Source organism: Glycine soja, chromosome 11 (assembly GCF_004193775.1).
Source record: "Glycine soja cultivar W05 chromosome 11, ASM419377v2, whole genome shotgun sequence".
Lineage (NCBI taxonomy): Eukaryota > Viridiplantae > Streptophyta > Magnoliopsida > Fabales > Fabaceae > Glycine > Glycine soja.
The window spans coordinates 44,458,487-44,484,119 of record NC_041012.1 but is presented as its reverse complement, the minus strand read 5'-3'; the positions used below and the strand labels follow the sequence as shown (position 1 = coordinate 44,484,119).

At 26.5% G+C, this 25,633-nt stretch overlaps 2 protein-coding genes across 5 annotated transcripts; one reads left to right on the top strand and one right to left on the bottom strand.

Moving 5' to 3' along the window:
- Positions 1-366: 366 nt before the first annotated feature.
- LOC114377263 (protein TIC 20-IV, chloroplastic-like) lies at positions 367-3,836 on the bottom strand. 2 transcript variants are annotated; one of them, XM_028335702.1, is made up of 5 exons: positions 3,692-3,827; positions 2,275-2,327; positions 2,002-2,104; positions 1,402-1,487; positions 367-1,193 (listed from the first exon to the last, which is right to left on the bottom strand). In XM_028335702.1, exons 3-5 carry the CDS (start codon positions 2,076-2,078, stop codon positions 535-537), a joined length of 822 nt encoding a protein of 273 aa, XP_028191503.1. In that variant the 5' UTR covers positions 2,079-2,104; positions 2,275-2,327; positions 3,692-3,827; the 3' UTR covers positions 367-534. The 2 variants fall into 2 exon arrangements, with proteins under 2 accessions (XP_028191503.1, XP_028191502.1); XM_028335701.1 differs by lacking the exon at positions 2,275-2,327 and having other exon boundaries at positions 3,692-3,836.
- A 2,940-nt stretch (positions 3,837-6,776) lies between these two features.
- LOC114377259 (probable leucine-rich repeat receptor-like serine/threonine-protein kinase At3g14840) lies at positions 6,777-22,136 on the top strand. Of its 3 annotated transcripts, XM_028335698.1 has the most exons (25): positions 6,849-6,965; positions 7,187-7,390; positions 7,967-8,129; positions 9,410-9,481; positions 9,592-9,660; positions 9,764-9,835; positions 9,926-9,997; positions 10,372-10,443; positions 10,548-10,619; positions 10,720-10,791; positions 10,877-10,948; positions 11,117-11,197; positions 14,136-14,207; positions 15,240-15,305; positions 16,225-16,299; positions 16,387-16,419; positions 16,901-16,944; positions 17,826-18,202; positions 18,743-18,926; positions 19,026-19,157; positions 19,758-19,876; positions 20,001-20,211; positions 20,332-20,569; positions 20,776-20,926; positions 21,431-22,136. In XM_028335698.1, the coding sequence occupies exons 3-25, from the start codon at positions 7,984-7,986 to the stop codon at positions 21,824-21,826; spliced, it is 2,898 nt and encodes a 965-aa protein (XP_028191499.1). In that variant the 5' UTR covers positions 6,849-6,965; positions 7,187-7,390; positions 7,967-7,983; the 3' UTR covers positions 21,827-22,136. The 3 variants fall into 3 exon arrangements, with proteins under 3 accessions (XP_028191498.1, XP_028191497.1, XP_028191499.1); XM_028335697.1 differs by lacking the exon at positions 7,187-7,390 and having other exon boundaries at positions 6,777-6,965; positions 17,829-18,202; XM_028335696.1 differs by lacking the exon at positions 7,187-7,390 and having other exon boundaries at positions 6,777-6,965.
- The last annotated feature ends 3,497 nt before the right edge of the window (positions 22,137-25,633 follow it).

The window sequence follows — 25,633 nt, the reverse complement described above, 5'->3', positions numbered from 1 at the left end:
TGTTACAAAAAAATCTATTATTATTCGATGTTCGAATAGAAAACAAGGGTAGTAATTTTTTTTATCATCATTATCACTTATTAATCTATCATGAATTACCATGATTCGTTTAATAATAGATATATACAAATAATAAATCCCAAAAAAAAATAAGATATTTTAAATTATTTTAAAAGATAATCAAGATATTATTTGGTATCTTGTAAAAAAAATATTATTTGGTTATTTTCATAGATTCTAACATTTTGTAAGACATATTTTTCATTTAATTTTTGTAGAAACAGTTAAAAAAAGGTAATTTGTAACGCAGGGGCCTAGAACCCCAGTAAAACCTAGAAACTAGAGTCAATAATCCCAAACATCACATAATACCAACCTTTCAACTTTCAATTTTAAGTTTAAGCTAGGCAGGGAAAGACAAGAGAAACTACAACAATCTTCAATAAAATCTTTATGTCCCTTATCTGTATTAAGGTAATAATAAAAAATCAACTACAAAACCAAGAGTAAATTACATATGCTCTTGATCACATCCTAAAATGGCCGTTGGAATCCTCCTAAACTGAATAGAGAATGAATGAAGGCTGATTCACTAACAAGAGGGATTCTCACAAATCTACCGAGAAGGGCCGACCTTATGCACATTATCATTGTAAAAATATATGCCAATGCCACACCAGTCCAGTAATACATCCCCAATGTTCCCCCTGGGAAGTGTATGAGTGGCATGAAATTGCTTGAAGTATACACTATCTGCAGAGCAAGTTCCAACAGCATTCCCATCATTACATGGAATCTGAAGATAAGGGGCAAGTCCTTGTTTTTTACCACCCATACAATAGCCACATAGCAATATAACATAGGGAACCAGATTGGTAATCGGTTGACACCTCCTGGGATATAAAAAATCAAATTCTGAAAGAAAGGAAATTTTTGAATGAAAGGATCTAGATAATATCCAGTTGATGACATCTGCAATGCTATTAGATAGGGAATACAGGATAAAGTCCTCCACCACCATTCTGGCTTCTCAGCATTTGCAGGGATTCGGAAACCAGACGCATGATATTTAAATGCTTGTCCACAGATCTTAGAATTGAATCTTTGAGAAATAGGAAGTCTGAGTGAGAGGTTAGCTTCTTTATCGGTAAATAGTGAAGTTGAAACAGGAGTGAGTTGGATAGATGATTTTCCTGATACAAAATAAAATTGGGGATTAACTGGAAACAATTGTATTTAGAGGATATAAGCCAAAGCAATATTTCATTATTCTTATAGCAAACACTTTGATAGGGGTTTATTGTTTTATTAAAGTTAAATTAATGGAACTATTTAATTTTAAGCATCTAAATTAGATAGAAAGTCCTTAAAAAAATTTGGTGGAGCAAGATGCTAATTTACCGAGAGAGTTGGCTGCAAACGCTGTGATGGCATGATTTTTTTTCTCGTTGGTTATAGTGCATCTTTGTGGAATCAAAACTTTATTCCTAATTGAAAACCAAAACCAAAGAAAACATGAGTTACAAATGCAAATAGAGAAAGCAAGGGAGACCATGATATAACAACACCATCTCATCAGTTTTGAAGCATGAAACAAACATGTATACAATGACAAAAGTCACTCTAACATGCCACAATTACTACACAAAAGCTTAACAATAATAAAGTTCTTTAGCTTCTCAAAACAAAAATTATAAGTTCTTTCTGGTATAAGCACACTGGGATTAACCTAAAGAGTGCACTCTGAAATTCAAAATTTATTCTGAATTAGCACAAAATCTATCAAATCAAATCCTCCACCCTACAAAACCCAACATGACAATTGATCAGGAAAGGCTCCACTTGTTTGAATTCATTGTGGATGCAATAGATTTATAAGCCAAGAGCAATAACAATAACACTAATCATGATGATGATGATAAAATATAAATATAAACATACAACATTGGCATATGTATCAGATGAGAAAAAATAAAAGTATGGAATTGTTAATGGAAGTACCTTCTGAAACCGAGAGAAGCAGAAGAGGGAGAAACATAGAGAAGAGAAGAGTGGGTTAGTGCCAATTGAGGTGCCATCTTCTCTCTTCTTGGTCACAGGGTCACTATCACACAAAGAGAACAAGTTATAGGCACACACTGATGCTTGCAGCATGATAAAAAATACCAAAAGTTTATCAGCTATATTTCTCATTTCTCAATACTTTGGGTTTCTACCTGCGAATAGAATGCAATTACCTTTCTACACAAGTAAAAAATCAGTCCAGTAAATTACCTGACAAGTTAAGGTCACAGCACTACTTTGTTGTAGTTTAAAATATTTACTACCTAAAAATTATTACCAAGAAGGCCAGAATAAGCAACATAGTAAAGTGTATACAACTGAAACTGGTTGACTTCACATCAAAAGGGCTGAAGGGTATCCCAACCACTTGAAAGTTGAAACACAGTGAATAATAGAAATATGGAGACCTCGTGTAAGGGTCTAATCAAGTAAGACAATTAGACAATTTGGACTTAACCTCCCTTGACCTTTATTGAAAAATTATTATATCTCCTAACAGAGAACCCAGTTCATAGACCCGCTAATTTAGTAGCCAGCAGCACATCGTGTACCAAATTAAAAGCTTACTTCAATCAATCCTCCTTCCTTCTTTACAATGCATCAATAAAGTATTTTTACACTCCTCAGGTCATGAACTGAATGACCCCAAAATGTAGAATCACAAAAGGAAATATAAATAAAAACATAAATTAAATCAAATAATAAAAAGTTAAAAGCAAAACAAAAAGGAAATCAAAAGCTAATCACCACCCAATATACAGAAAAGGCACACAGGGAGCAACGAGCAATCATAACAAACTAAATAAAACCTCAGAAAAATTAGAATGCTAAAATACCATACAGATTAACTTGTGAAGTCCATAGACAACCACCTATTGGAGGCTAGGCTAGAAGGGTTTAATGGACAATCAACACCACTAAGAAAGGGAATCAATCATGTAGGGACATACTTCACAGCATATAACCGGGTCCCGGCGTTGATTTTGCAGCAGCTGTATGTAAAAGATTATATGCAAAATGAAATCCCTGAATTTTTTTTACCCCTGCCCCCAAATCATAGGGGATACAAACAAAACAGAGACTGCGAAAATCTCCCAGCTATCATATCTTCCCATTCCATAAATTAAGTGAGCAGAGAAGACACAGCACGCTCATGAAAATTAATTAGGTTTCTTTTCAGCGCAATAATGTGTACTGTGCCTTTCAATCATCTCTTACCGGTTACCACCACAACACAGAACTAACCAACAAATTGAAATTTAAAAAATAATAATAACCAAAATTGTAAAGTCAGAGGTAGCAATCTTTACACTCAACTCTTCTCCGCACCCAATTCAAGAATCTCGGCTACATTAAAATGGAAATTTGATACATGCATAGTTATACACTTTTTAAACATTTTTAGAAACTTGGTTTTTAACCGAGCCGAATGGGCGTCGTGTGATTCATGTAGCCGAAAAGGCTTAGTTGATGTCTTTGTTGTATATTTATACACTGAACAGAGAAACAATGGCGATCGGGGACAGTTGACGATCACAAATATCGATACACGAGAAGCAAACACAACATTGCAGAAATTCAAAAACCCTAAGAACACAAAAAGAAAATTTTCCAAACACTTACTTACCACGAAAATTTCTGAAAACCCTGAAACGGAGAGAAAATTACCAACGAAAGCCAGAGAACGCCTTATGAATTGGGAGGATTAGGTATTAGCTTAGCATGAGTAATGGCGCATTAGCAGCAATAAGAATAGAGGGCAAAACAAAACTACCGGATATAATTAAGCATCATTTATTTCATTTTTTAAATATAACATTTTAATCGGATTTAGTCCTTATAGATAGTATTTAATCCCTAAAAATAATAAATATATATATATATAAGGATTAAAATTTGAATTTTAAAAAAATTCACAACTAAAAATTTAATTAATCCTAAAATAATATATATAAGGACTAAAATAGATATTTTTAAGTATAAAATAAAATTTGTATAACTATAAAGATTAAATAAATAATTAAATTTTTTTAATTTTATCTTTACAAATAATAAAAAAATATAATAAAATTTCGGCTGAATTCCATTTAGTCACTCAATATTGCAATTGTTTAATTTTAATTCTTATACTTCAATTACGTTAATTAGATCCTTAATATTATAATTGTGTAATTTTAATCCTCAAAAATATTTCCAATTGCATAATTATAAAATATTTAGAACTAAAATTACATAATTATAATACTTGACCAAATTAGTGCAATTAAAGTTTGGGAGGCTATCATTGCACATTTGTGATATTGAAGGGTCTAATTATCACAATTCAAAAATTAAGGAATTAAAATTGCAGAATTGTAATTTGGGGAGACCAAATTGGTACAATTAAAAGTTTGAGGACTAATATTACAAATTTCCAACACTGACTTACACGAAAATTCTTTTATATGCACACACAGATAAACTCTCTAAGGTACTAACAAATGATTCAACGAATAAAAAGAAATCATCAACGCCAAATAAATTAAATTATAAAAAAACAACATTAATAATTTAGCCCTACATACTATAAAAACACAGGAGAATTAATTTCGTTTGCGATTCTTATTAGTTAAAAGAAATTATAAATGAAAAAAATTAAATATAAACTATTTCGTTAAATAAATAATTCTCCACATGTTTACAGCGAAATCTTATACTGTTGTTCAAATCCTTTCATATAATTTACTAGGGGTAACCGGATTTTCATAATTAACGATTTGTTATCTTTTATATCCATGGTCAACTTTCAAACCTAAATCCATGCATAAAAGAAGTTTTTTCAACATTTTTTAAAAATAAATAAGTCTTAAAATAAATTATATTTTAATATTAATTACTGTTAGGGACAGATTCAGAAATGCATTAAAAGAGGCCAAAGGCTGAAGTTTTTTTTAATAATTATTTAATTTTCTAATAACTTATAATAAATAATTATTTAATAAATAAAAAATCCTACGAAAATATTTATTATTAATTTTATGTATAAAACTAGAGAAAAAATTTAGGCTAAATTATAGTTTTAATCTTTTTAATTTCTCTAATCTATGATTTTTTATCCTGTTAGTTTTTAGTTGTAACTTTTTTCTCCTTCTAATTTTAGTACATGACGATTTTGGTTGTATTATTAACTAATAATTGTAATTAATAAATTTATGAAGTTAATTATAAATTAATTAAAAACTATTAATTATTAAAATATTTAATAATTGTAGTTAAATATTATTAATTTTTGGTAAACAATTTTAATAATTAATTATTTATAGTTAATTTAATAATTGTATAAATCACAGTTATTAGTTAATATTTTATTGGAAAACATTAAAATCGTTAATTTATAAAATTAAGAAATCAAATGTTATAATAAAAAATCAGAAGAACCAAAATCATAAATTTAAAAATTTAGGAGATTAAAATTATAATTTAGGCTAAAATTTACTATTTGATAAAATCAAGCAAACATTAATTCAATTATCTAATTTTCTTATAATACATCTCTATCCATATTTTTTTAATTTATTTTTTCTTCTCATTTTCTGTTTTGTCTGCATTTGAATTAATGTTGGTGGCACTTTAACACGTTTTTAAAAATAAGAAGTCCTAAATATTTTAAAATAATAAAATATAAGAACGATTTAAGAGAATCACCAATTACATAGATAAATTAGTTTAAAAAACATATTTAATAATTTATGTCTTATTTTACTCTACATACTGACGCTGTGACGATTACGTAGTGTTTGAGTATTCTTGAATCTTCATGAAAGCTAGATGAAATGATACATATTACATAATGCACGAATGCTTCTCCAAGTTGATTTTTCAGCATGCCAATGAAATATCCTAGCTAATAGCACATGGGAATACTGACAAGCTAGACGACGACTTTGAAATTTTTTATGAAATGTCACATCAAAAATTTTAAAATTTCCACGTTACTACTTTTTTTTCTTTTTTTATTATTATTTAATTCTTATAATTTCAAACTTATTTCTTCTAAATTTTTTAGTTTGTAAAATTTAATAAGTAAATTTTTTAATTTTTATAATTTTAATTTTTAATTTCATGAGTTAAAAAATTTTAACAACAAAAATATTTTAAGAATTAAAAATAAAAAAAATTACTTATTAATTATAAAAATTAAAAGAAATAAATTTAGAAACTATAATTTAATCCCACTGATACCCACTTGCACTTAGCTAGCTAGTCTCGTACAATTATTGATTTATAACTCTGCACTGTAATCCCACTGATACCCTCTGTAATAGCTAGCTAGTCTCATACAATTATTTGATCCACTAGTTTATTTTTTCACTGTACTTTCTCCAATCAGTCTCACTCTCACCAAATAAAGAAGATGCATGGAAAAGACATTAGCCAGCAAGTTGACATTGTTTTGTTCTATGGAACACATATGAGGACCTCCCATAATATTTCCACTCCTTTTATATATAAAATTTAATTATTTAATTTATCGCATAAAAAATAGTAATTTATCTGTTAATAATAAATTTTAAACAAATTTATAATGTTTTTTAAATTATTATTATTGTTAATATTTTTTTCTCTTTTAAAAAAAGTAAAAAATATTATTTTCCTAAAATTTGAAGTCCGCCGCCCATCCTTTATCTTTACGAAACTTTTCCAAAGTTCTCCTCCTTTAATATCCGTAATCTTCAGTTTGCTTTCATCTCTTTCGACCAGTATCTTTTATGAAATTGATCTGAACTTCTTTTCCATTCTTAATTTATCTTCAATAAGCATGAAGAAGATCACTTCCTCTCAATTTCTTCTCTTCCTTTCACTCCTTGCTTTATGGTTCACATCGATTGCTTTTGGAGCTGATACCACTCACCCAGAAGAAGGTATAATGTCATGCATGTGTATATCATTCTTAGTTCATTAAATTATTTTAACGTTTAATTTTATCACCAAATCACTCTTCTATTAACTTTTAAATTTGAAAATAATTAATTTAATATAATGCCACTAAATATCACATCACACAGTTATTTTTATTTAGTAAAAGAAATATATCGACAAACAACACCAAACCCATAAACTTGGCTTATTCAAACCCCCAAAGGATCGCAGAGGCGGAGGAAGTGGCGACGTTGGAGAGCATGTAATCGGCGTCGCGGTTGAGGTCGGTGCGCTGCGGCAGAAGCTCACTTTCTAAACCGCCACGCGCGCTTGCGTGGCCATCCCACCGAGCCAGATCTGCTTTTGTGTTGCTGCTACAGAGGAGAAGGAGAATTTGGAGAGGCTTTGAAATCGGTGGCTTCTTCATGTTGTTCTTGTGTTCTGTCTAAGGGGTGATGTTGTTTTTTGATTCGGAGATGTAGAGAGATGTTGCTTTTGCATTTTAGATTATATTTTTTTAAGATTAAAAGTTAATGTAGGAATAATGTTCTTAACGGAAAATGTTAAAAAAATATTAAAATAAAATCTTTTAAAAACATAAAAGAATAAAATTTAACATATTAAAATAAAACAATCATAAAATATAATAAATCAAAAATCACGTTAAGTCTTTTTTTTATTCACAACTTTTGTCCGGTTAAAATAATTTTAATCCTTTATTTATATTTTAATTTAGTTATTTTAAGTTAATTTGAAAACTTTTACTTTGTTTCTAACACGTATCTCTGGTAAATCAAATTTTTTCATCCGTAATGTTTTATATATATTATGACATCTTCCAAAATATAAATAATAGATAAAAATTCTATTTTAGTCATTCCCATAATTTAAAACACACTCTCTCTCTCTCTCTGAATATATGTTTTGTGTGGGTGTGTAAAGAATTTGGAAGATAAATAATGAGTACTTTGCTGATATCCTTCTGAAATTTGCATATGTATAGTGCAAGCTCTGAAAGATATGGGCAAGACGCTTGGTAAGAAGGAATGGGACACTGACATAGATCCATGCTCAGGACAACCTCCCTGGTTCACATCTAAGGAGAACAACAATGTCACTTGCAATTGCACTATCCCCGGTGAAAACTTCTGCCATGTTGTAATAATGTAAGTTTCTCTGCCGTGTTATATATATAGGTCAATCTTTCTATCAACAGAATTTGATCTAAAGATTTTGTGGCAAAATTTTTATGCCAGTTCCTATCTTTAGAATTACTCTCTCTATTTCTCTTAATCTGTTATTTTGGAAGAAAAAATAAAATAGTTCTGTTTATTGTTATTTTAAAATTTGAACGTTAATCATTTTTTTCTTAACTAATTATATCCTTATTAAAAAAAAGAGAAACAATGGTATATGAAATATCAAAATGATAAGTGAGAAAGATAAAGACATACTAACTAACTATAAATAATTTTATATAAATAAAAATTAAGTATATTTTTTAAGAGTTTCATGATTATTATGTACTATAATAGAGTCATAAGATTAGAAAATTTTACATTTTGAACTAATAAAAAATAATGGGTGGTGTGAGTTTAATTTGAAGGTAATTTAGGTAAAAATTAACAAATTTATTATATATGTTAATTAATTTATCATTGGATAACAATATAAAATTATTTTATATTCTTAGTGTAATCTATTTTCTCTAATAAATAGTGTATTATAATTTCAAAACTTCCTAAATTATGTCGTGGTTTTCTAAATTTATAAAATTTAAAAATAAAGATATAATTAAGTTAGTTTATCTCTTAATCCCAATCATAAGTGTTTGAGGATCAATTTACATTGGTTTTGAGAAAAAAAAAAACCATTTGATCCAAAGATCAAAAGGACTTGTGGTTTGGTTCTGTTTAAATGGTTTTTTTATAAAAAAAAAATCCAATCTGATTGGATGAAAATCAAATGTTATTTTGTTTGGAATAGATGATTCGGTTTTTATCAATTTACATGTATTTTGATTTTCCTATCAATGTAATGTAATATAGAGAGCCTATATACCTTTTAATTTCAAACCTTGCATATATTGAGATAATATGATTATGTGTTCAGTTAATTTTTTAATTTTTTTTAATATATTTTCTATTATTGATTAAAATTTATTTAAAAACATAATATTTTATGGGTCTCACTCCTTATTTAATTACTTTTTCTTTCCTAATTTTATAATTTTAATTTCAATAAATTTCAATCAATAATAAAAAAAAATAAGTATTAAACAAAATGTTGAAAACTATGTTGTTAGTATTCTTTCTAAATTAAATTAACAGAATCTAGTAGTGTTAAAGACTAAGACGGTGATTCAGCCTCCACGTGCACCTTTTGTGTAAACCTATGATTATCTCATAAGAAAAAACTGTTATTTATAATGTTAAATAATTGTCAGATTGCTGAAATCACAAAATCTTCGAGGCATGCTCCCACGCGAACTGATAAGGTTACCTTACCTTGAAGAAATGTACGTAACTAATCTTCTTTGAAGGACAATAAACTTGTTTCATTTACTACTAAACTACTAACTTGCATATATACAATTCATTTTCCTTTGATTTTCTTTATTTGATACAGTGACCTCACAAAAAACTACCTTAACGGTACTATACCTACCCAATGGGGCTCCTCCAATCTTCGCAGCATGTGTTCTCTCTTTCTCCACCTTTAATTTTCTCTTTGCTCTACTTTTTTTTTTTTTTTTATGTGTGTAACATTATCTAATTTACGTGTTCCATTTTCATGGTAGTTCTCTTTATGGAAATCGACTAACTGGTCCAATCCCAAAAGAGATAGCAAACATCACCAACCTCCAAAATTTGTGAGTTTTCAGTTATTATCACAAATAGATTAAGAATTTCCCCTTTCCAATTTCACGGTATATGTTTACGAATGACTTATTAATGAATAGGGTTTTGGAATTCAATCAATTTTCTGGAAATCTACCTCCAGAACTTGGGAACCTTCCAAGCATTCAGAAATTGTAAGCCCTGTATTTATGCCTACTTGATTTATTTAATTTGATTCACTTTTTGTTGTTGAATATATATATAAGTTAATCTTTTATCAGTTAACAATATAAAAATATTTACATTATAAGTATATGTTTATCAAACTAAAATGAAAATAAAGAGAGAGAGTAGCACACTCATAATAAAAGAAATAAGTTTGTATGTTAAAGGTGACAAAAGTGAGTTATATTGTACCATACCAATAATTTCACATTTTCGTTATACCAAATAATTGTAATACTATCCAGAAACAACACAATTCCATTTTTTTCTTATATTAAATAACAATGTTATTAACAGAATTGTTCACGCTTTTATATTATATAAAAAATTATTGTCGTTACAGGCATCTTACCTCTAACAACTTTACCGGAGAGCTTCCTGAAACTTTGGCTAAACTTACAACATTGACAGAACTGTAAGCTTTCCATTTTATTGTCTTTAGTTACTTTGTATTTTGTTTTTCTTTTGGTTATGAAATTATGACAAAATTTTCAATGTCTATTTTACACAACGATGTAGCCGACTTAGTGACAATCAATTCTCTGGAAAGATACCTGATTTCATTCAAAGATGGACCGATCTGGAAATGTTGTACGTACGAACTTGTTTTGGACCGAAATGTAACATTTTCTGTTATATTTCTATTGTTCATCTTTACACCTGATGCTATAATTATATTGTTGTTTTACAGAACAATTCAAGGGAGTGGTTTAAGTGGGCCAATTCCTTCTGAAATTTCGTTTCTGCAAAACTTATACGACCTGTATGTGTAGTATTTCAAAAGTAACTATAATTTTAAAATTAAACTATTTTCTTATTGTATACTTCCATCAAAATATTAAATGCAGGAGAATTAGTGACTTGAATGGATCTGATTCTGCTTTTCCACCAATTAATAATATGACAAAAATGAAAATATTGTGAGTTAATTATTTTCATTGCTTTTTGTTTATTTATTTATTTATTTTGTTTCTTTGTATGTTAGTGCCTCAGTATGGCACTGACCAGTTTAAGAAGTACAATAGCCAAATGAAAAGATATTGGCATAATTTTTATGCATAACTCTCGACTTTGATATTGTTTCACAGGATACTAAGAAGTTGTCATATTAATGACACATTACCTCAATATCTTGGGAACAAGACAAACTTTAATGACATGCAAGTCTTGTAAGTGTTTATTCACTTTCGTTTCCAATTAATATGCTAAATTCAATTTAATTTTGAAAATTTTCCATTATTGCAATTTTTTTATTAAAATAATGGCTATTTGAAAAAAATATATTATATTTTCATCCTAGGAAAAATAAATGTCACATTTAAAAAAATTATCCTGAAATAAGTTTTATGTTAATTTTTTAATGTAATATTAATTATTTTTTTTACTAATATCTCTAATAAGTATTACTTTAATTTTTAATATAATATTACTATTAATGTTAATTTTATAAAATTATTTTTTATAATCTATTTGTTAATTTTTCTTCATCTAAATAAAATAACTTAAGATTATATTTATTTTGAAATAAAACAAGTACCTTTCTAAAAACAATTTCCTACTACTTTATAGTAGTAAAAAATGAATTGTATCTAATGCTTTTGGATATATATATATAAACATTCCATACAAAGGAAGTAAGATGATTGGGAAGACGATGTTGTGGACTTGTAGTGAGATCCAACATAAAAATATATTATGTAGTGTAGAATTATTAGAAAATGTTTAATTTTTATTTATTTTTTATGTAAAATTTTACTATACCTAATCCTGTCTAGGTACATCTTTGGAAAGGTGTTTGCCTATTACAAATATATTCAAACGATTTTAATCTAATAATATGATAACACTTGATTTTACAAGGAGGTAAAAGATAATACACATAAATTATTCTTGGAATGAAAAAATATGTGAAAGAAATTATCTTCTTAGTGTTTTGAGCGCTATAGAGCTTCTGACGTATCTAAAATTTATTTTCAATGGGGACAAGAATATAATCTATAAATTTTTTATAAAAATATTATAAATTTTATCAAATATATAATCTCATAATTAATGAATTTAATTCAATTAATTAAATAAGATGTGTGAGTTTTATAAATTCCATAATATCATATTTAGTTGATAAGATGAAAAAAAAAATACAATCTATTCTATCTGTTATCTCTTGTAACTATCTAATTTTTTTAAAAAAAATTAATAGAATTTTTTATGGAGGTAAATATTTTTTTAATATTTTAAAAGTAAAAAAAAAAAAAAAAACTGTGGGGCAATTGCTCCCACCTACTCCTACCAACGTCCATTCGCCACTCGGTGCAAAGATCGTGTTTTTGACATTTGTTTCCTATTTTATGTATTCTAAAAAATAAGAAAAAATTATTTGATAATAATTTTTTTAAACTATTTTCAAAAGTATATCTCTTTTCGATTTTTACATAAAAAAAATTTAATTTATTTTATTTTCTATTTCATTTTTCTACTACTCATATTCTTCTTCGCACTATCTAATATTATTGTCTCTCGTTTTTACAATCTAAATTAAGTTTTGAAAATTATTTTATTCAATAAATTTGAAAACTAAAAAAATAAAAGTATAATTAAATAAATCCATCAAAATAATGTCCTATAACGTATTATTTAATCCAAAGTTAACTGGATCTCGTTCATGGCATAAAAATTATAGATCAAATTTGAGTTTGAGGTTGTTTAACAAGATACTTTAATTAGTTTCTAATTTTTTTATTAGTTAAAAAATTTATTTAATGGTTTAGATAAACATTTTTTAATAATTTCTAAAGTTTGTTTAAATGTTATTCGACGTAGTATTTTTTGAAAATATTAGCTTTTAATTTCTAATTTTTTATATTTATTTCTCTTTTATCTCTCAATATTTATTAAATTTACTTTTTAATCTTTTATATTTAAAGTAAAAATTTAATTTTTTACCTAGGGTTTCTCATTTTACCTTTTTTCATTATATATGATATTGATAATGATGTAATAAATTTTTGTAGTTTTTTTTTTGTTTTTTGTTTTGCATATTTTATAAAATAAAAAACTACAAGTGCTTAAAATTAATTTAATAATAAAATTATAAATACTACAAAATACATTAATGTTTATCAAGAAAATCAAATTAAAAATTGTATAAAAGTGTTACACAAATATGTCTATTTATGTAATTTTATATTTTTAACTATTTTAATAAATAATTTTATCAAATATTTATGATTCAATAAAATATTTAAAATATTTTTTTAATTTTTAGTTACTAACTAATTTTTAACTTCAAAGTTAGTTTCGTCCAACATAACTTTTGTTTAAATTAGTCCAATCTCGCATAATATTTTTAAAATTATATATGGAAGATATTAAATCAAAATTTTATGAGATAATTCTTATTGATATAATTTGTCTGAGATACATGTCTCGGAGCGTTCTTTAGTTTTAGTTTTCTAAACTGTATGCCTTTTTCTTTTTTTATGGAAAAATTGTATGTCTTATGCCTCAATGATAATATAAATTTAATTTACACATATTATTTGAGTATCGAGTCAATTGGAATTCAATCCGTTTAAACTAGAGTAAATTACTAATTCTTTCTGAGTTTTCTTTAGACTATACATTGACTCTCCTGTTTTTCTTTTTTCATATTTTTTTAAAGATTGTAACAATCTAACAGGAGTATAATATTTTTCAAAGAATTAAGGAGGTTAGATAATATTGTATAGGAGTATCAGTTTAATATTGGAGTTAATGTAATTTTTTTGTTACAAGTGTTAATATAATTTTCTCTTTAAATTATATTAACACAATTAAATTTGGGTTTAAAAATTTGATCATTTTTTAATATATGAGTTTGGGTCTAATTCAACTAAAAAATTAACTCACAGGGTAAGAGTTATCCTTTATTTATATATTATATCTTTATTTTATCTCTAATAAATATAAGACTTAATTTTTTTTTCATTTTCCCTCAACAGTACTACTTAGATTCAAGACCGAGTAATCCAACATATCAATGCCATGTATTCATAAATTATCTTAATGTCTTGTTGTTTCTTTTAATTAGCATTTCCTAACTTATTTTGGATAACATTTCTCTTTCAGAGACCTGAGCTATAACAAATTAAGCGGAAACATTACAGAAGCCTTTCAAGACCTACTAGGATTGACTTACTTGTAAGATAATTTTAACTTTTCAATAAAGTAATCCAACCCAATATTAGACTTTTTTTTTTTTTTTTTTTTGTAGTTGCATAACGTTAGCCTATAACTAAATTCAGATTGATACCCTGCACAAGTAACTCATTAACAATACTTACAGATGTTATAGAAAACTAGGAAGTAAATTAGGAAATTATAAAGTTACTTAGGGATAATATGCTCTACGTATTATTAAGAGCCTTCAATGTTATTTTCATCTTTTTCAATTAATTCAATATGTTACCTCATGAATATCAATAGTTTTTATATCTCTTGTCAGTTTGATCTTCATCCCTTTGATCCATGGTTAGTAATAACATGTATTAGCTTGAAGAGGATAATAGAGGTTAATTATAAAACATAGTAAGTCAGTTAGGAAGTTAAGTTTGTTAAGGATTATATGCTCTATAAATTAGAACTTTCACTGTGTAATTTTTATCTTTTCCAATCAATTCATTATGTTACCTCATGAGTATCAATATTTTCTCTATCTCTTTTATCAGTTTGATCTTCATTCCTTTGATCCATGAATTAGTTACAAGTACATATATAGTTTTTACCCTCTTACAATGTGTCACCAACACATTATCTTAGATATGAGAGGCTCCGGATCCACTTAGGCATTGTTAGCAATATCCTTGGGTCGGTTTGGACAAACTTTTTTGTAAATACCTTTAAGATTAAAATGAGAAGGAAAATCAAATTAACTTCTCCCTAAGCTAATTAATTTGTAAAAATTCTTTCATAATAGCTTCTCCAAATTAAAAGTTTATTATTAACTTATGTCTAAGTCAATTTAGTACATGAACACATTTATTTCATTTTTTTCTTCTAATTATATTCTCTTATAAAGTGCTTAATATATAGCATATCTTTATTAACTCCCAAGCAAATGTTATTCTGAAAGAAAAGGTTAGGGGTAAGGATGATTAGCTTATTTATCATTTCAATTAATTGACGAGCAATTGACACGTCCTATGTTTTTTTTTTTATTATTGTTTTTCTTAGATATTTCACTGGAAACTCGTTCACTGGACCAATACCCAACTGGGTAGGAAATGCTAAACGTCCCATGTGAGTTTCTATTTCAAACGCAAATTAATTATATGTTTTGTTGAATTAAATGATTTAGATATTCTTAATTTTTGGATTCTATGTTAGCTTAATTACCAGATATTCATATTGAAAATTTTAAATTTCTCGAACTACTTATTGTCTAAAGCGCATCGACTAGAAGTTACAACAAGGCAAGTTTAATGTACCTTTTATTAATTGGTCCCATAATTAAAGGAGACAAATATTTAACAAGACTTAGTTTTGAGCGTGTTAAAAATTATCAGATAACAAACATTGGTGGGAGCTTCATGAAAAACATAAGACTAAAATATGTTTGAACGTGATTTTAATAAATATTCAAAATTTTGTTTATACTCCCTAATAAAAAAATTCTTTACTTTTACTCTGATAAAATAAAAAATTTGTTTTTGCTCCCATATGAAAATACTAATAACAAATGAAAAAACATAAAAAATTATAAATAAAGTTGGTTAATTTATCAGGAACTAAAATAAAGTATTAAAAATAAAAAATAAAATTATTATTTTATAAGTGATCCAATGAAAAATTTTATTTTTATTAGAAATTAAACGTAAAATTTAAGTATTTATCAAAAATAAAAAAAACATATTTGAGCTAAAATATAAAAATGCAACCATGCACCAAATTTCTTCTTTTTCATAACTACCAATTCAAAAAAAAATCATAACTATCAATTATTATACAATTCATTAAGTTAATATGATGTCACACAATAGCATTATATACTTGCCACTAATTTGTTTTACCAATATTTTAAATCGTTCTGTTATTTGCATATAGAAAAATGATACTATTTTTAATATCAGTCAATAACTTTTTGGGTCACTTTCTATGTTTTTTCAGCAACTTTTTGTTTTATCTAGTTTCTAATTGCAATTTTACATTTTAAGCATAGTGATATTTCGTATAACAACTTTAGCAATGAACCCCCGCAACAACAGTCATGCCAACAGATCCAAAACCCAACAGTGTAAGAATTTAAGTATTTCATTTTTTCTCATTTGGTAATTTTATCAAGCTATATGTGTAAGTGTTAACCGTGTCTTATTTGTCATAGGAACTTGTTTGAAAGCTTTCCAATGAGCCAAAAGTAAGTTTTATATTTTCAAAGTTTAACTGTCATTGATACTAGAATACTTTTATATTGTTGTTGAATCATAATTTGTCGTTAATATAATTTTTAAATTAATTATGATAAAATTTAATAAACTTATTGTATATAATAAATTATGATTAAATAATAATGTAAATTTTTTTATATTTTCAGTATATATTCATTTTTATTATATTATCAAGCTCCAAAGCTTATCCTAGTGGTTCACATCACACACATATGTACACACCATGCCCTTTTTCTTTCTCTTGTGCGTGGTAGCTTGATTTGGATTTTTTAAAATCCAAACCAATCCATTAAAATTAGTTTGAAGTTTTCAACTTAAAACTCAATCCAATGTTTTTTAAAAAAGGTCCGTTTAGATTTTTATTAAATCAGATTAAAACTTATTTTTAAACAAGTCTATCGTTCATGGTTTATGCTGACTTGTTTTGGTTTCCCCTTGATATTCCTCCAGTGGACCTATTCACTGTCTGACGACAACCAATGATTGTCCTAAAAGTAAGTATAACTAATACTTTTTGTGATTGAACTGTTATTATTAAGCCTTTGAACATGTTAAGTGTTAACCCATGAATCTTCTGAGGTACAAAAGCAAAGAGATGAGTTATTATATATCCTCCCAGCAAGTGTTATACTTCAATGCATTAATATGAGATAATTCCATCTTAAATTCTTCACGTTTTGGTATTTATAGTTCATGCCTTTCTTATAGTTGTTGGAAGTGAAGTTCAATATTCTAAAAGAAAAATTAAGTTAATGGTTGAACAATACATTTAATGCATATATAAGTTGTTATTTTTATCCTCTTTCAAAAAGTTATTTTGAACTCTTTGTAGTTATAGGACTTTCTGTTATGAGTTTGACATTCGGTTAACTTTTTTGAGAGTTCACTTTGTCACAAAATTATTTTTGTGCAAAGTACGACCCATTCTTTGAGAAGATTTAACTTTCTTTAAAATGAACAATTTTGTAGATGTCTCGAATATAGACCTTGCAATTTTCTAAGACTTGTTAACATATCAAACTTTTCATCTGTTAGACACTTGATTTTTCAAACACTTAAACATGTAGATGTTTTAATCTTACCAAGTGTTTTAATATTGTAAAAACTATTAAATCAGTTTGCACATCTAATACACTTGTCAGTTTTTTTTTTAAAAAAAATCAATGTTATGATATTTTGTTATTTATCATAATTTTGTAGTGTCATCAATCATCTTGTCTCTAAAAAGTTAGTTTTTAATGTACAAGCTAATAATCATATCTTTTATTTTATTTTCTAGCTTATAAGTATTTGTTAAGAAATTTATCCAAGCTGAACTATTATTACAAACTAACACAATTATTATGATTTCTAAATTCTGACTTTTTTTTTGTAGCAGCCTTTAACTCTTTCCATATAAATTGTGGTGGTGAAAGGGAGCTAAGTAGTGAAGGTATAGTATATGATCCAGATTTAGATCCATCAGGAGCAGCAACGTCTAAAATCATGGGTTCAAATTGGGCATTTAGTAACACCGGTCACTTCTTGGATGCCCAAAAACCTGTATCAGAAACCTATATCCAGCAACAAAATAAAACCGGGCTTTCTAAACTATATCAAACCGCACGTGTATCCCCCATTTCTCTGACTTATTATGGATTTTGTCTGGAAAATGGAGACTACACAGTATTGCTCCATTTTGCAGAGATCATGTTCACTGATGACAACACATATAGCAGCTTAGGGAGGCGTATATTTGATGTTTACATTCAGGTATTGTATGGTCAATTTAACTACTTTTCTAATTTGATCAGTAAAATATTTGATAGAGAATGAAATGAAGACTTTTAATTTTGTTTTGACTATCTGGTTAATAGTTTTCCATTTTTTTTTATCAACATGTTATTTAAGGACAAAACTTTGATGTAATTTCTTAAGTACTATTAGTGATGTTTTTCAAGCAGAATTGAAGTTCATTATACTGGAGAAATTAATCTATGGAGACGGTAATTTTTAATATTTATCTAGGTGAAACTCTAATTTTGATTGAAAAGCAATAGCAAAACCACCAAAAGAATTACATATAAGTTTTTTTTCTTTATTTATATGTAAGTTTAAGTTGCCAAATTTAAACATATGGAATATAACATTACCATAAATAGAATTGGCGCTACATAATAATGCTTTTGACTTCACCTGCAGAATCATTTCACTATAAGATTTTCAATAGCATAGATATATGTGTGTGTGTGTCTGTGCGTAAAAAAATTATAAAGTCAAAAGCCATTTAGGTTTGGATTGGAAATATTGCAGGGAGTGCAGGTGATGAAGGATTTCAATATTGCAAATGAAGCAGGAGGAGTTGGAAAGAATATTACAAGATCATTTCCTGCTCATGTGAGGAATAACTCTTTAATAATCCGATTTTATTGGGCTGGAAAAGGGACAACTGCTATCCCATATGGCCCTCTTATATCAGCTATATCTGTCACTCATGGTGAGTTACTTTGTCTCTGAAATTATTCTTCTAATTTTACATTTACAGTATCAAATGACACTAATTTATTACTCTTGTGCAATACATGTACTGAAACAGTCTCTACAACTACAAGTGGCAGCATGTCTACAGGGGTTATAGTTGGAATAGTAGTTGCTGCAATTGTTCTTGTCATCCTAATCGTACTTGGGTGGAGAATTTATATTGGGAAAAGAAATTCATTTGGAAAAGGTGGATTCTCTAGAATAAAATAATGAACTATAAAATATGTTTAATGTTTCTAATCAGTTCTCCTTTCTAGCTTTCTATTAAAATTTGATAATTCAGTTTTTTTAATCTTCATTTGTGTCCTTTTATATATATATATAGAAATACATCCTAATTGATGTAGATTAACATTTAACACTAAAAATTTTGAATTAAAAAATCAATGAATCTTTTGCTTTTCAAAATTTAATTTAAAGATTTTATAATATTTTATCATTTAACTAATTTTTTTTCATGTATATAAGAGATAATAGTGGAAAAAAGATAGGAGAGATAAAAATTATGTTTTCTTATTTAAATTAAATGATAAAATACAATAATATTCTTGAATGAAATTTTGAAAAATAAAACAACCAATGATTTTCCTTTAAAGTTTTTGGTGTTAAATGCTAATGCACTTTAAGTAGAATGAATATTAAGATTTCCATATATATATATATATATATATATATATATATATATATATAGGTAATTAAAATAATGACTATTTTTTCAACATTATCAATAACAAGAGATTTTCTCAAGATACACAAGACATCTCATTCAATCTTATTTTATTGGCAGAGTTAAAGGATTTAAATCTGCAAACGAATTTATTTACTATGCGTCAGATCAAAGTTGCAACAAACAACTTTGATATTTCCAATAAGATTGGAGAAGGAGGCTTTGGTCCTGTCTATAAGGTATCCTACAAGATATTACATATAACATTTCATAATTATTGTGATTGATATATTGTAATTGTGTAGATGAATCATTAAATAATTTAGAAATTCATAAAAATTATATAACATTTCGGAAATGCAGGGCATTTTATCAAATGGCATGATAATAGCTGTCAAGATGCTTTCATCCAAGTCAAAGCAAGGAAATCGTGAGTTTATAAATGAGATAGGCTTGATTTCAGCCTTGCAGCACCCTTGTCTTGTTAAACTATATGGTTGTTGCGTTGAAGGAGATCAATTGTTGCTAGTATATGAATATATGGAAAACAATAGCCTTGCACAAGCTTTATTTGGTAAATAATTGTCTTACACAATCAACTAATTTGATTGCTTTTGACATGACTTAATTTTCAATCTATATATATATAGATATATGACTAAATGATATTGTTATCTTTGTTTAATTTACGAAGGTAACGGAGCATCTCAATTAAAATTGAATTGGCCAACAAGGCACAAGATCTGCATTGGTATTGCTAGAGGTTTGGCTTTCTTACATGAAGAATCAACATTAAAAATTGTTCACAGGGACATTAAGGCCACCAATGTGTTACTGGACAAAGACTTAAACCCAAAAATATCTGATTTTGGTCTAGCCAAGCTCGATGAGGAGGACAATACTCACATAAGCACAAGAGTAGCTGGGACTTAGTAAGTTAATTTAAGTTCTCAAACTTTTCTATTTTGTGAGTTTTATCAAAAAGCAATTTTAAAAGAGAATGTACATTGACAAACATGATAAAATCCAATTTGGACAACTTATGATACTTTAAATAAAAAACATCTAAGCACTATCTTTTTTCTTGGTGAAGTCTAAGCACTATTTATTTGAAGTGATGTTGTATTCAATTATGTAGTGGATATATGGCTCCAGAATATGCAATGCATGGTTATTTGACAGACAAAGCTGATGTCTATAGTTTTGGAGTTGTTGCCTTGGAAATTGTATCTGGAAAGAGCAATACCATCCACCGATCCAAGCAAGAAGCATTGCATCTTCTAGATTGGGTGCGTAACTTCTATTTTCTTTGTTTATGTGGAAAAAAAAATATTATGATATGCTCTACTTTAGAAATTTAAATAAGGGTCTTGTTAATAGTATCCATAAAACATATTGATTAAGGAATTAAAATGAAAATATATATATTATAAAAATCATAAAAAATATTAAAAAAAAGTTATGACTAACATAATTTTACAAATTTAAATAAAAGTATTTTTTTATAGTTTTTTAATCAATGTCCTAAAAACACTGATTAATATTTTCATATAAATAACACTATGTGTTTAAACTTAACATGATTTTTATAATATCTACCAACATGAAGACAAACCTAAAAACATAGTCTTCCGTTCTTTTTCAAAATTATAGATTTTTGTAAACATAGCAAATGTCTTCCTACTCTAAAGAAATTAGGAACTTACACTTTGATATACTTCTTGCTCAACTATAAGTATTTCAATTGTGAAGTACTCTCAAATCAAACCGATTTCTATATTTTGTTTCAACAGGCACATTTATTGAAAGAGAAGGGTAACCTAATGGAGCTAGTTGATAGAAGGTTAGGTTCAGATTTCAATGAAAATGAGGTAATGATGATGATCAAAGTGGCGCTCCTATGCACCAATACCACTTCAAACCTTAGGCCCACCATGTCATCGGTGCTTAGTATGCTAGAAGGAAAAACTATGATTCCAGAATTTGTTTCAGATCCATCTGAGATAATGGATGAAATGAAGTTAGAGGCAATGCGACAACATTACTTTCAAAAAGAAAATGAGAGAAGTGAGACACAAGAGCAAAATCATAGTTTATCAATTGAGGGGCCTTGGACGGCCTCATCTTCATCGGCTGCAGATCTATATCCTGTCCACGTTGATTCTTCCTATTGGGAGAAAAGAAATTAGGAATATGTATAAATTTTACCTATATATCTAGGTGGTATTCTTTGTTATTTCATCCCCTTGTTTTCCTCTTTAAGCACCATTTTTCATGCATAATTGTTATATATTCAAGTATCACAAAGTCATGTATCTTCCCTCTTAATCTAGTGGTCTTAGTGGGATCAAACAAGTCTTATACAGGAGAAATTATTAGATGATTTATGTCATTACATTACTCATAATTTACACACACACACACATCCTTAATTCTTTACCTCTAAACCTGATATCTAGGACTTGTGTGTGCTTATAAAAACCAATATGAATTCATGAAGGCAAGAAAACTTCATTGTTATATTCAAGTTTATGATATTGTGAATAGCAAATTCTTTTCATTAGTTAAAGTTTTCAGTTAGCGATACAGTAGAGACTTGAGAGGTATAGAAATATATTAAATCATACATCCAACCTAAATTTTAATAAAACAAAAATACAATTGCAACTTACAAGCACGTAATTGTAATCTATAACTGAAAGTTGATTAAGACCTATGTGATTATCCGTGTGTGGCTAACCTTCATACATATCCAATTATCCATATTCCATACATGAAAGTTTGAAAGTTTCTTCTTCTTCCTTTCTTTATCTTCCAAAAAACGATTTACACTAATTTTGAACGTGTTTATTTTAGAAGAAAAAGTTTTGACTTTATATAGTTAGAAATCGTGAGTTTGGGTTCAGACTTAGACTTTAGTAGTTAACCGTTAAGTACGATACTTGACCTAGTTAGGATTATGTCCATGTCCTTTTTTCTAATCTATCCATGTCCAGCCCAAGTAGTTAATTTCTTTCAAACTTGGACCCTAGTGGCTGGTTCTAAGTTCTAACTTCAAATTAATGACGATTTTTAATGAATGTTAAGGACATTCGATGCACAGTCAATAATTAGATATTATTTTATTTTATTATTATTATGTTATTAGTATGAAATATCATCTATTTTATCAAAAATTAATTTCTATATACAGAAAAATTTAATTAATTATCTTTAGTGACTCTCAATTATATTTTTTAAGACTTTAATTGAATATCTTAATTAAGAAAATCAAATATTTACTCGAACCAACAACTTATTGATTAGATATTATTTTCTTTATGTATAAAAATTATATATGTGAATTTTATCTCTTTTAATATTTTTTCTTTTTACATACAATAAGAAATTAAACATTTATTAATATGCTTAATAGATTTAAACAATTAATTCACATTTTTTTATATAAGGTAAATATAATAAGTGTTTTTTTGATGAAATATACTTACAATTTGATTTATATATATATATATATATATATATATATATATATATATATATATATATTTTGTTAGTGCAATTTTTCTTATATTAATATAATGTAACAATAGAGTGAAAATTGTATTAACAATACATATAAATTAAACTCTTAAATCATTTTTTGCATCACTATTTTTTATTTTTAAAATTATATGTTTGGTTACATTAATATAAAAGAACCTTTTAAAATTATCACTTATTGATTAATGAAATCTTTCTCAAGTTAAAGGAGAAGTGAAGAAGGTTCAATTAGATTGAACTAGTATAAAAACAAGTGTTGTTCTTTCTATTCTTATGCTTTTCAATTGTTCTCTTCCATGCATATACATCTTTTGACACATAAGCATTTGAAAATATTGTGTTGAGAAAAAAATTCTTTATGAAAATATCTTTGGACAATAGTTTTGTAATCTTGTTCTTTGTCTTATTTTTGCAAAATCATTTTCAAGAAAGCTTTAAGTTTTTGTTAATAAACTATTCAACTCCTTCTATTGTGTTGCATTTATTACAAAATATTATTCATATTATTTCCTATCATTTTCTGGTGCACACCAAACTTTGGATAAGATTATGTTCTTGTCATATCTTGTTCTCATTTCCTATCATATCATGACCACCAAATGAGACCTAGAGAAAAGAGGAAAATGTATATTGTTTTTATATCATATAATAAAGGAATGAGCAATAATCAATTAATGAAAGCATCAAATCAAACTGATGTTAATTAATGACACCAGTAAAAACCATTATTCTTCCCCAATAAATAATAATAAATGTGCATTTATAATTTATTTTCTATTAAATATAACATTAATGAATACTTCTGAACCTAAATATACGTAAAAAATAATATTTTTAGACCAAAATATAAACAAATACTAACTAACTTTTATCTTATTTAATTATACTATTCCTATTTTCTTTCACTTAATAAAATCATATTTCTTGTGAATCATTTATTCATATTCTACAAGTACTACTATGAATGATATTTTAAGAACATTTTTTGAATTAGATGTTATTAACTGAATTTATTAATTAATATGTCTGGTAGTTAAATTTGTTTATATTTAACTCTGGAGGGAGTATGATTTTTACAACAATTAATATGATTTATTAAATAAATGAAAATATAAATAATTAAAAATAAATTATCTAAAGTGTCCTTATTTTGGATGGAAAAAGTCGGTCCAAACTTTCTTCCTTTATACTCATATTTGTAACACCCAATTTAGAAATAATGTTTATAAGACTCAATCTATATAACACATTAACTTTAGAAAAAAAAATAAAGATAAATTATTTATTATTATTAACTAAATTAATTAATTTTTTTAATTTCATAAAAAATACTTTCTTTAATCTTAATAAATTAAGTAATTAAGTCCATAAATAAAAATGAATGTAGTAGTATCTCATATTCTTATTATAAGATTCAATTAATTAATTCGTCATGATTAAGAAATTTAATTAGTTTAGTAATTAAGTTTATCTTAATTTTTTTTTCAAAACTATCATGTGAACTAAACTATCAATAATTAATGTGTTATGTTTTTTTCACTATCATATCACTCTAAAACTAACTTTAATAAAAGATATTTTTTGAAAAAATAATTAATGCAATGAACATTTTAAATTAAATTTTGTAATAAAGACCAAATCATATTTTTAATTTGAACCTTACATCAGAGATATTATTATCTTGTAGGGTATAAAAATGAAGTTGTACTCCTTTTCCTATTTATAAAACTTAAGTTTAAAATTATTCTTGTTCATATTACAAGACTCAATATATAATATTTATTATATTAATTACTTTTAAACTAAAAATATCTCTCGTTAAGAAAAAAAAAACAATATATTAACCAATCATTTGAAGAGAGAGGTATTAATGATAATGATAGTTTTGAAAAAAAATTTATAAATTTAAGATAAATTTATTGTTATCAACTAAATTAACCATTTTTCTTAATAATTTTAATTGATTATATAAAATCAATAGTTTATATCATATAATAAATGAATACATTTTAAGAAGAAAAAAATGAATGCGATTCATTAATGATAATTAAAACACATTATTCGTTCTCCCAATTATACATAACAACAAGCATTTAAAACTCACCTTCTATTACATGTATCATTAAGTAATATTATGTATTAAATAAAAAAATGTTTAAAATACCATTATTTTGATTTTTTTAAAATATTTTCCTTATTTTATCATAAAAGATGAGTGAATATTTCATTAATAAACTTTAAATCAAAGTATAAAAAAAATTAACAATTCATATATTTAGAAATGATAAAATGTTTTTATAATTATAATAAAAAAATACTTGTATTATGTAGAAGGTTTGGTTTTAATTTGAAGAAGATTGAGAATGAAATTAGCGCATCATGAAAATCCAGTAGAAAGAAATTAGAAGCCCACAAGTTTCCCCAATGCCTTTTATGGCTTTGATTTTAATTAATTT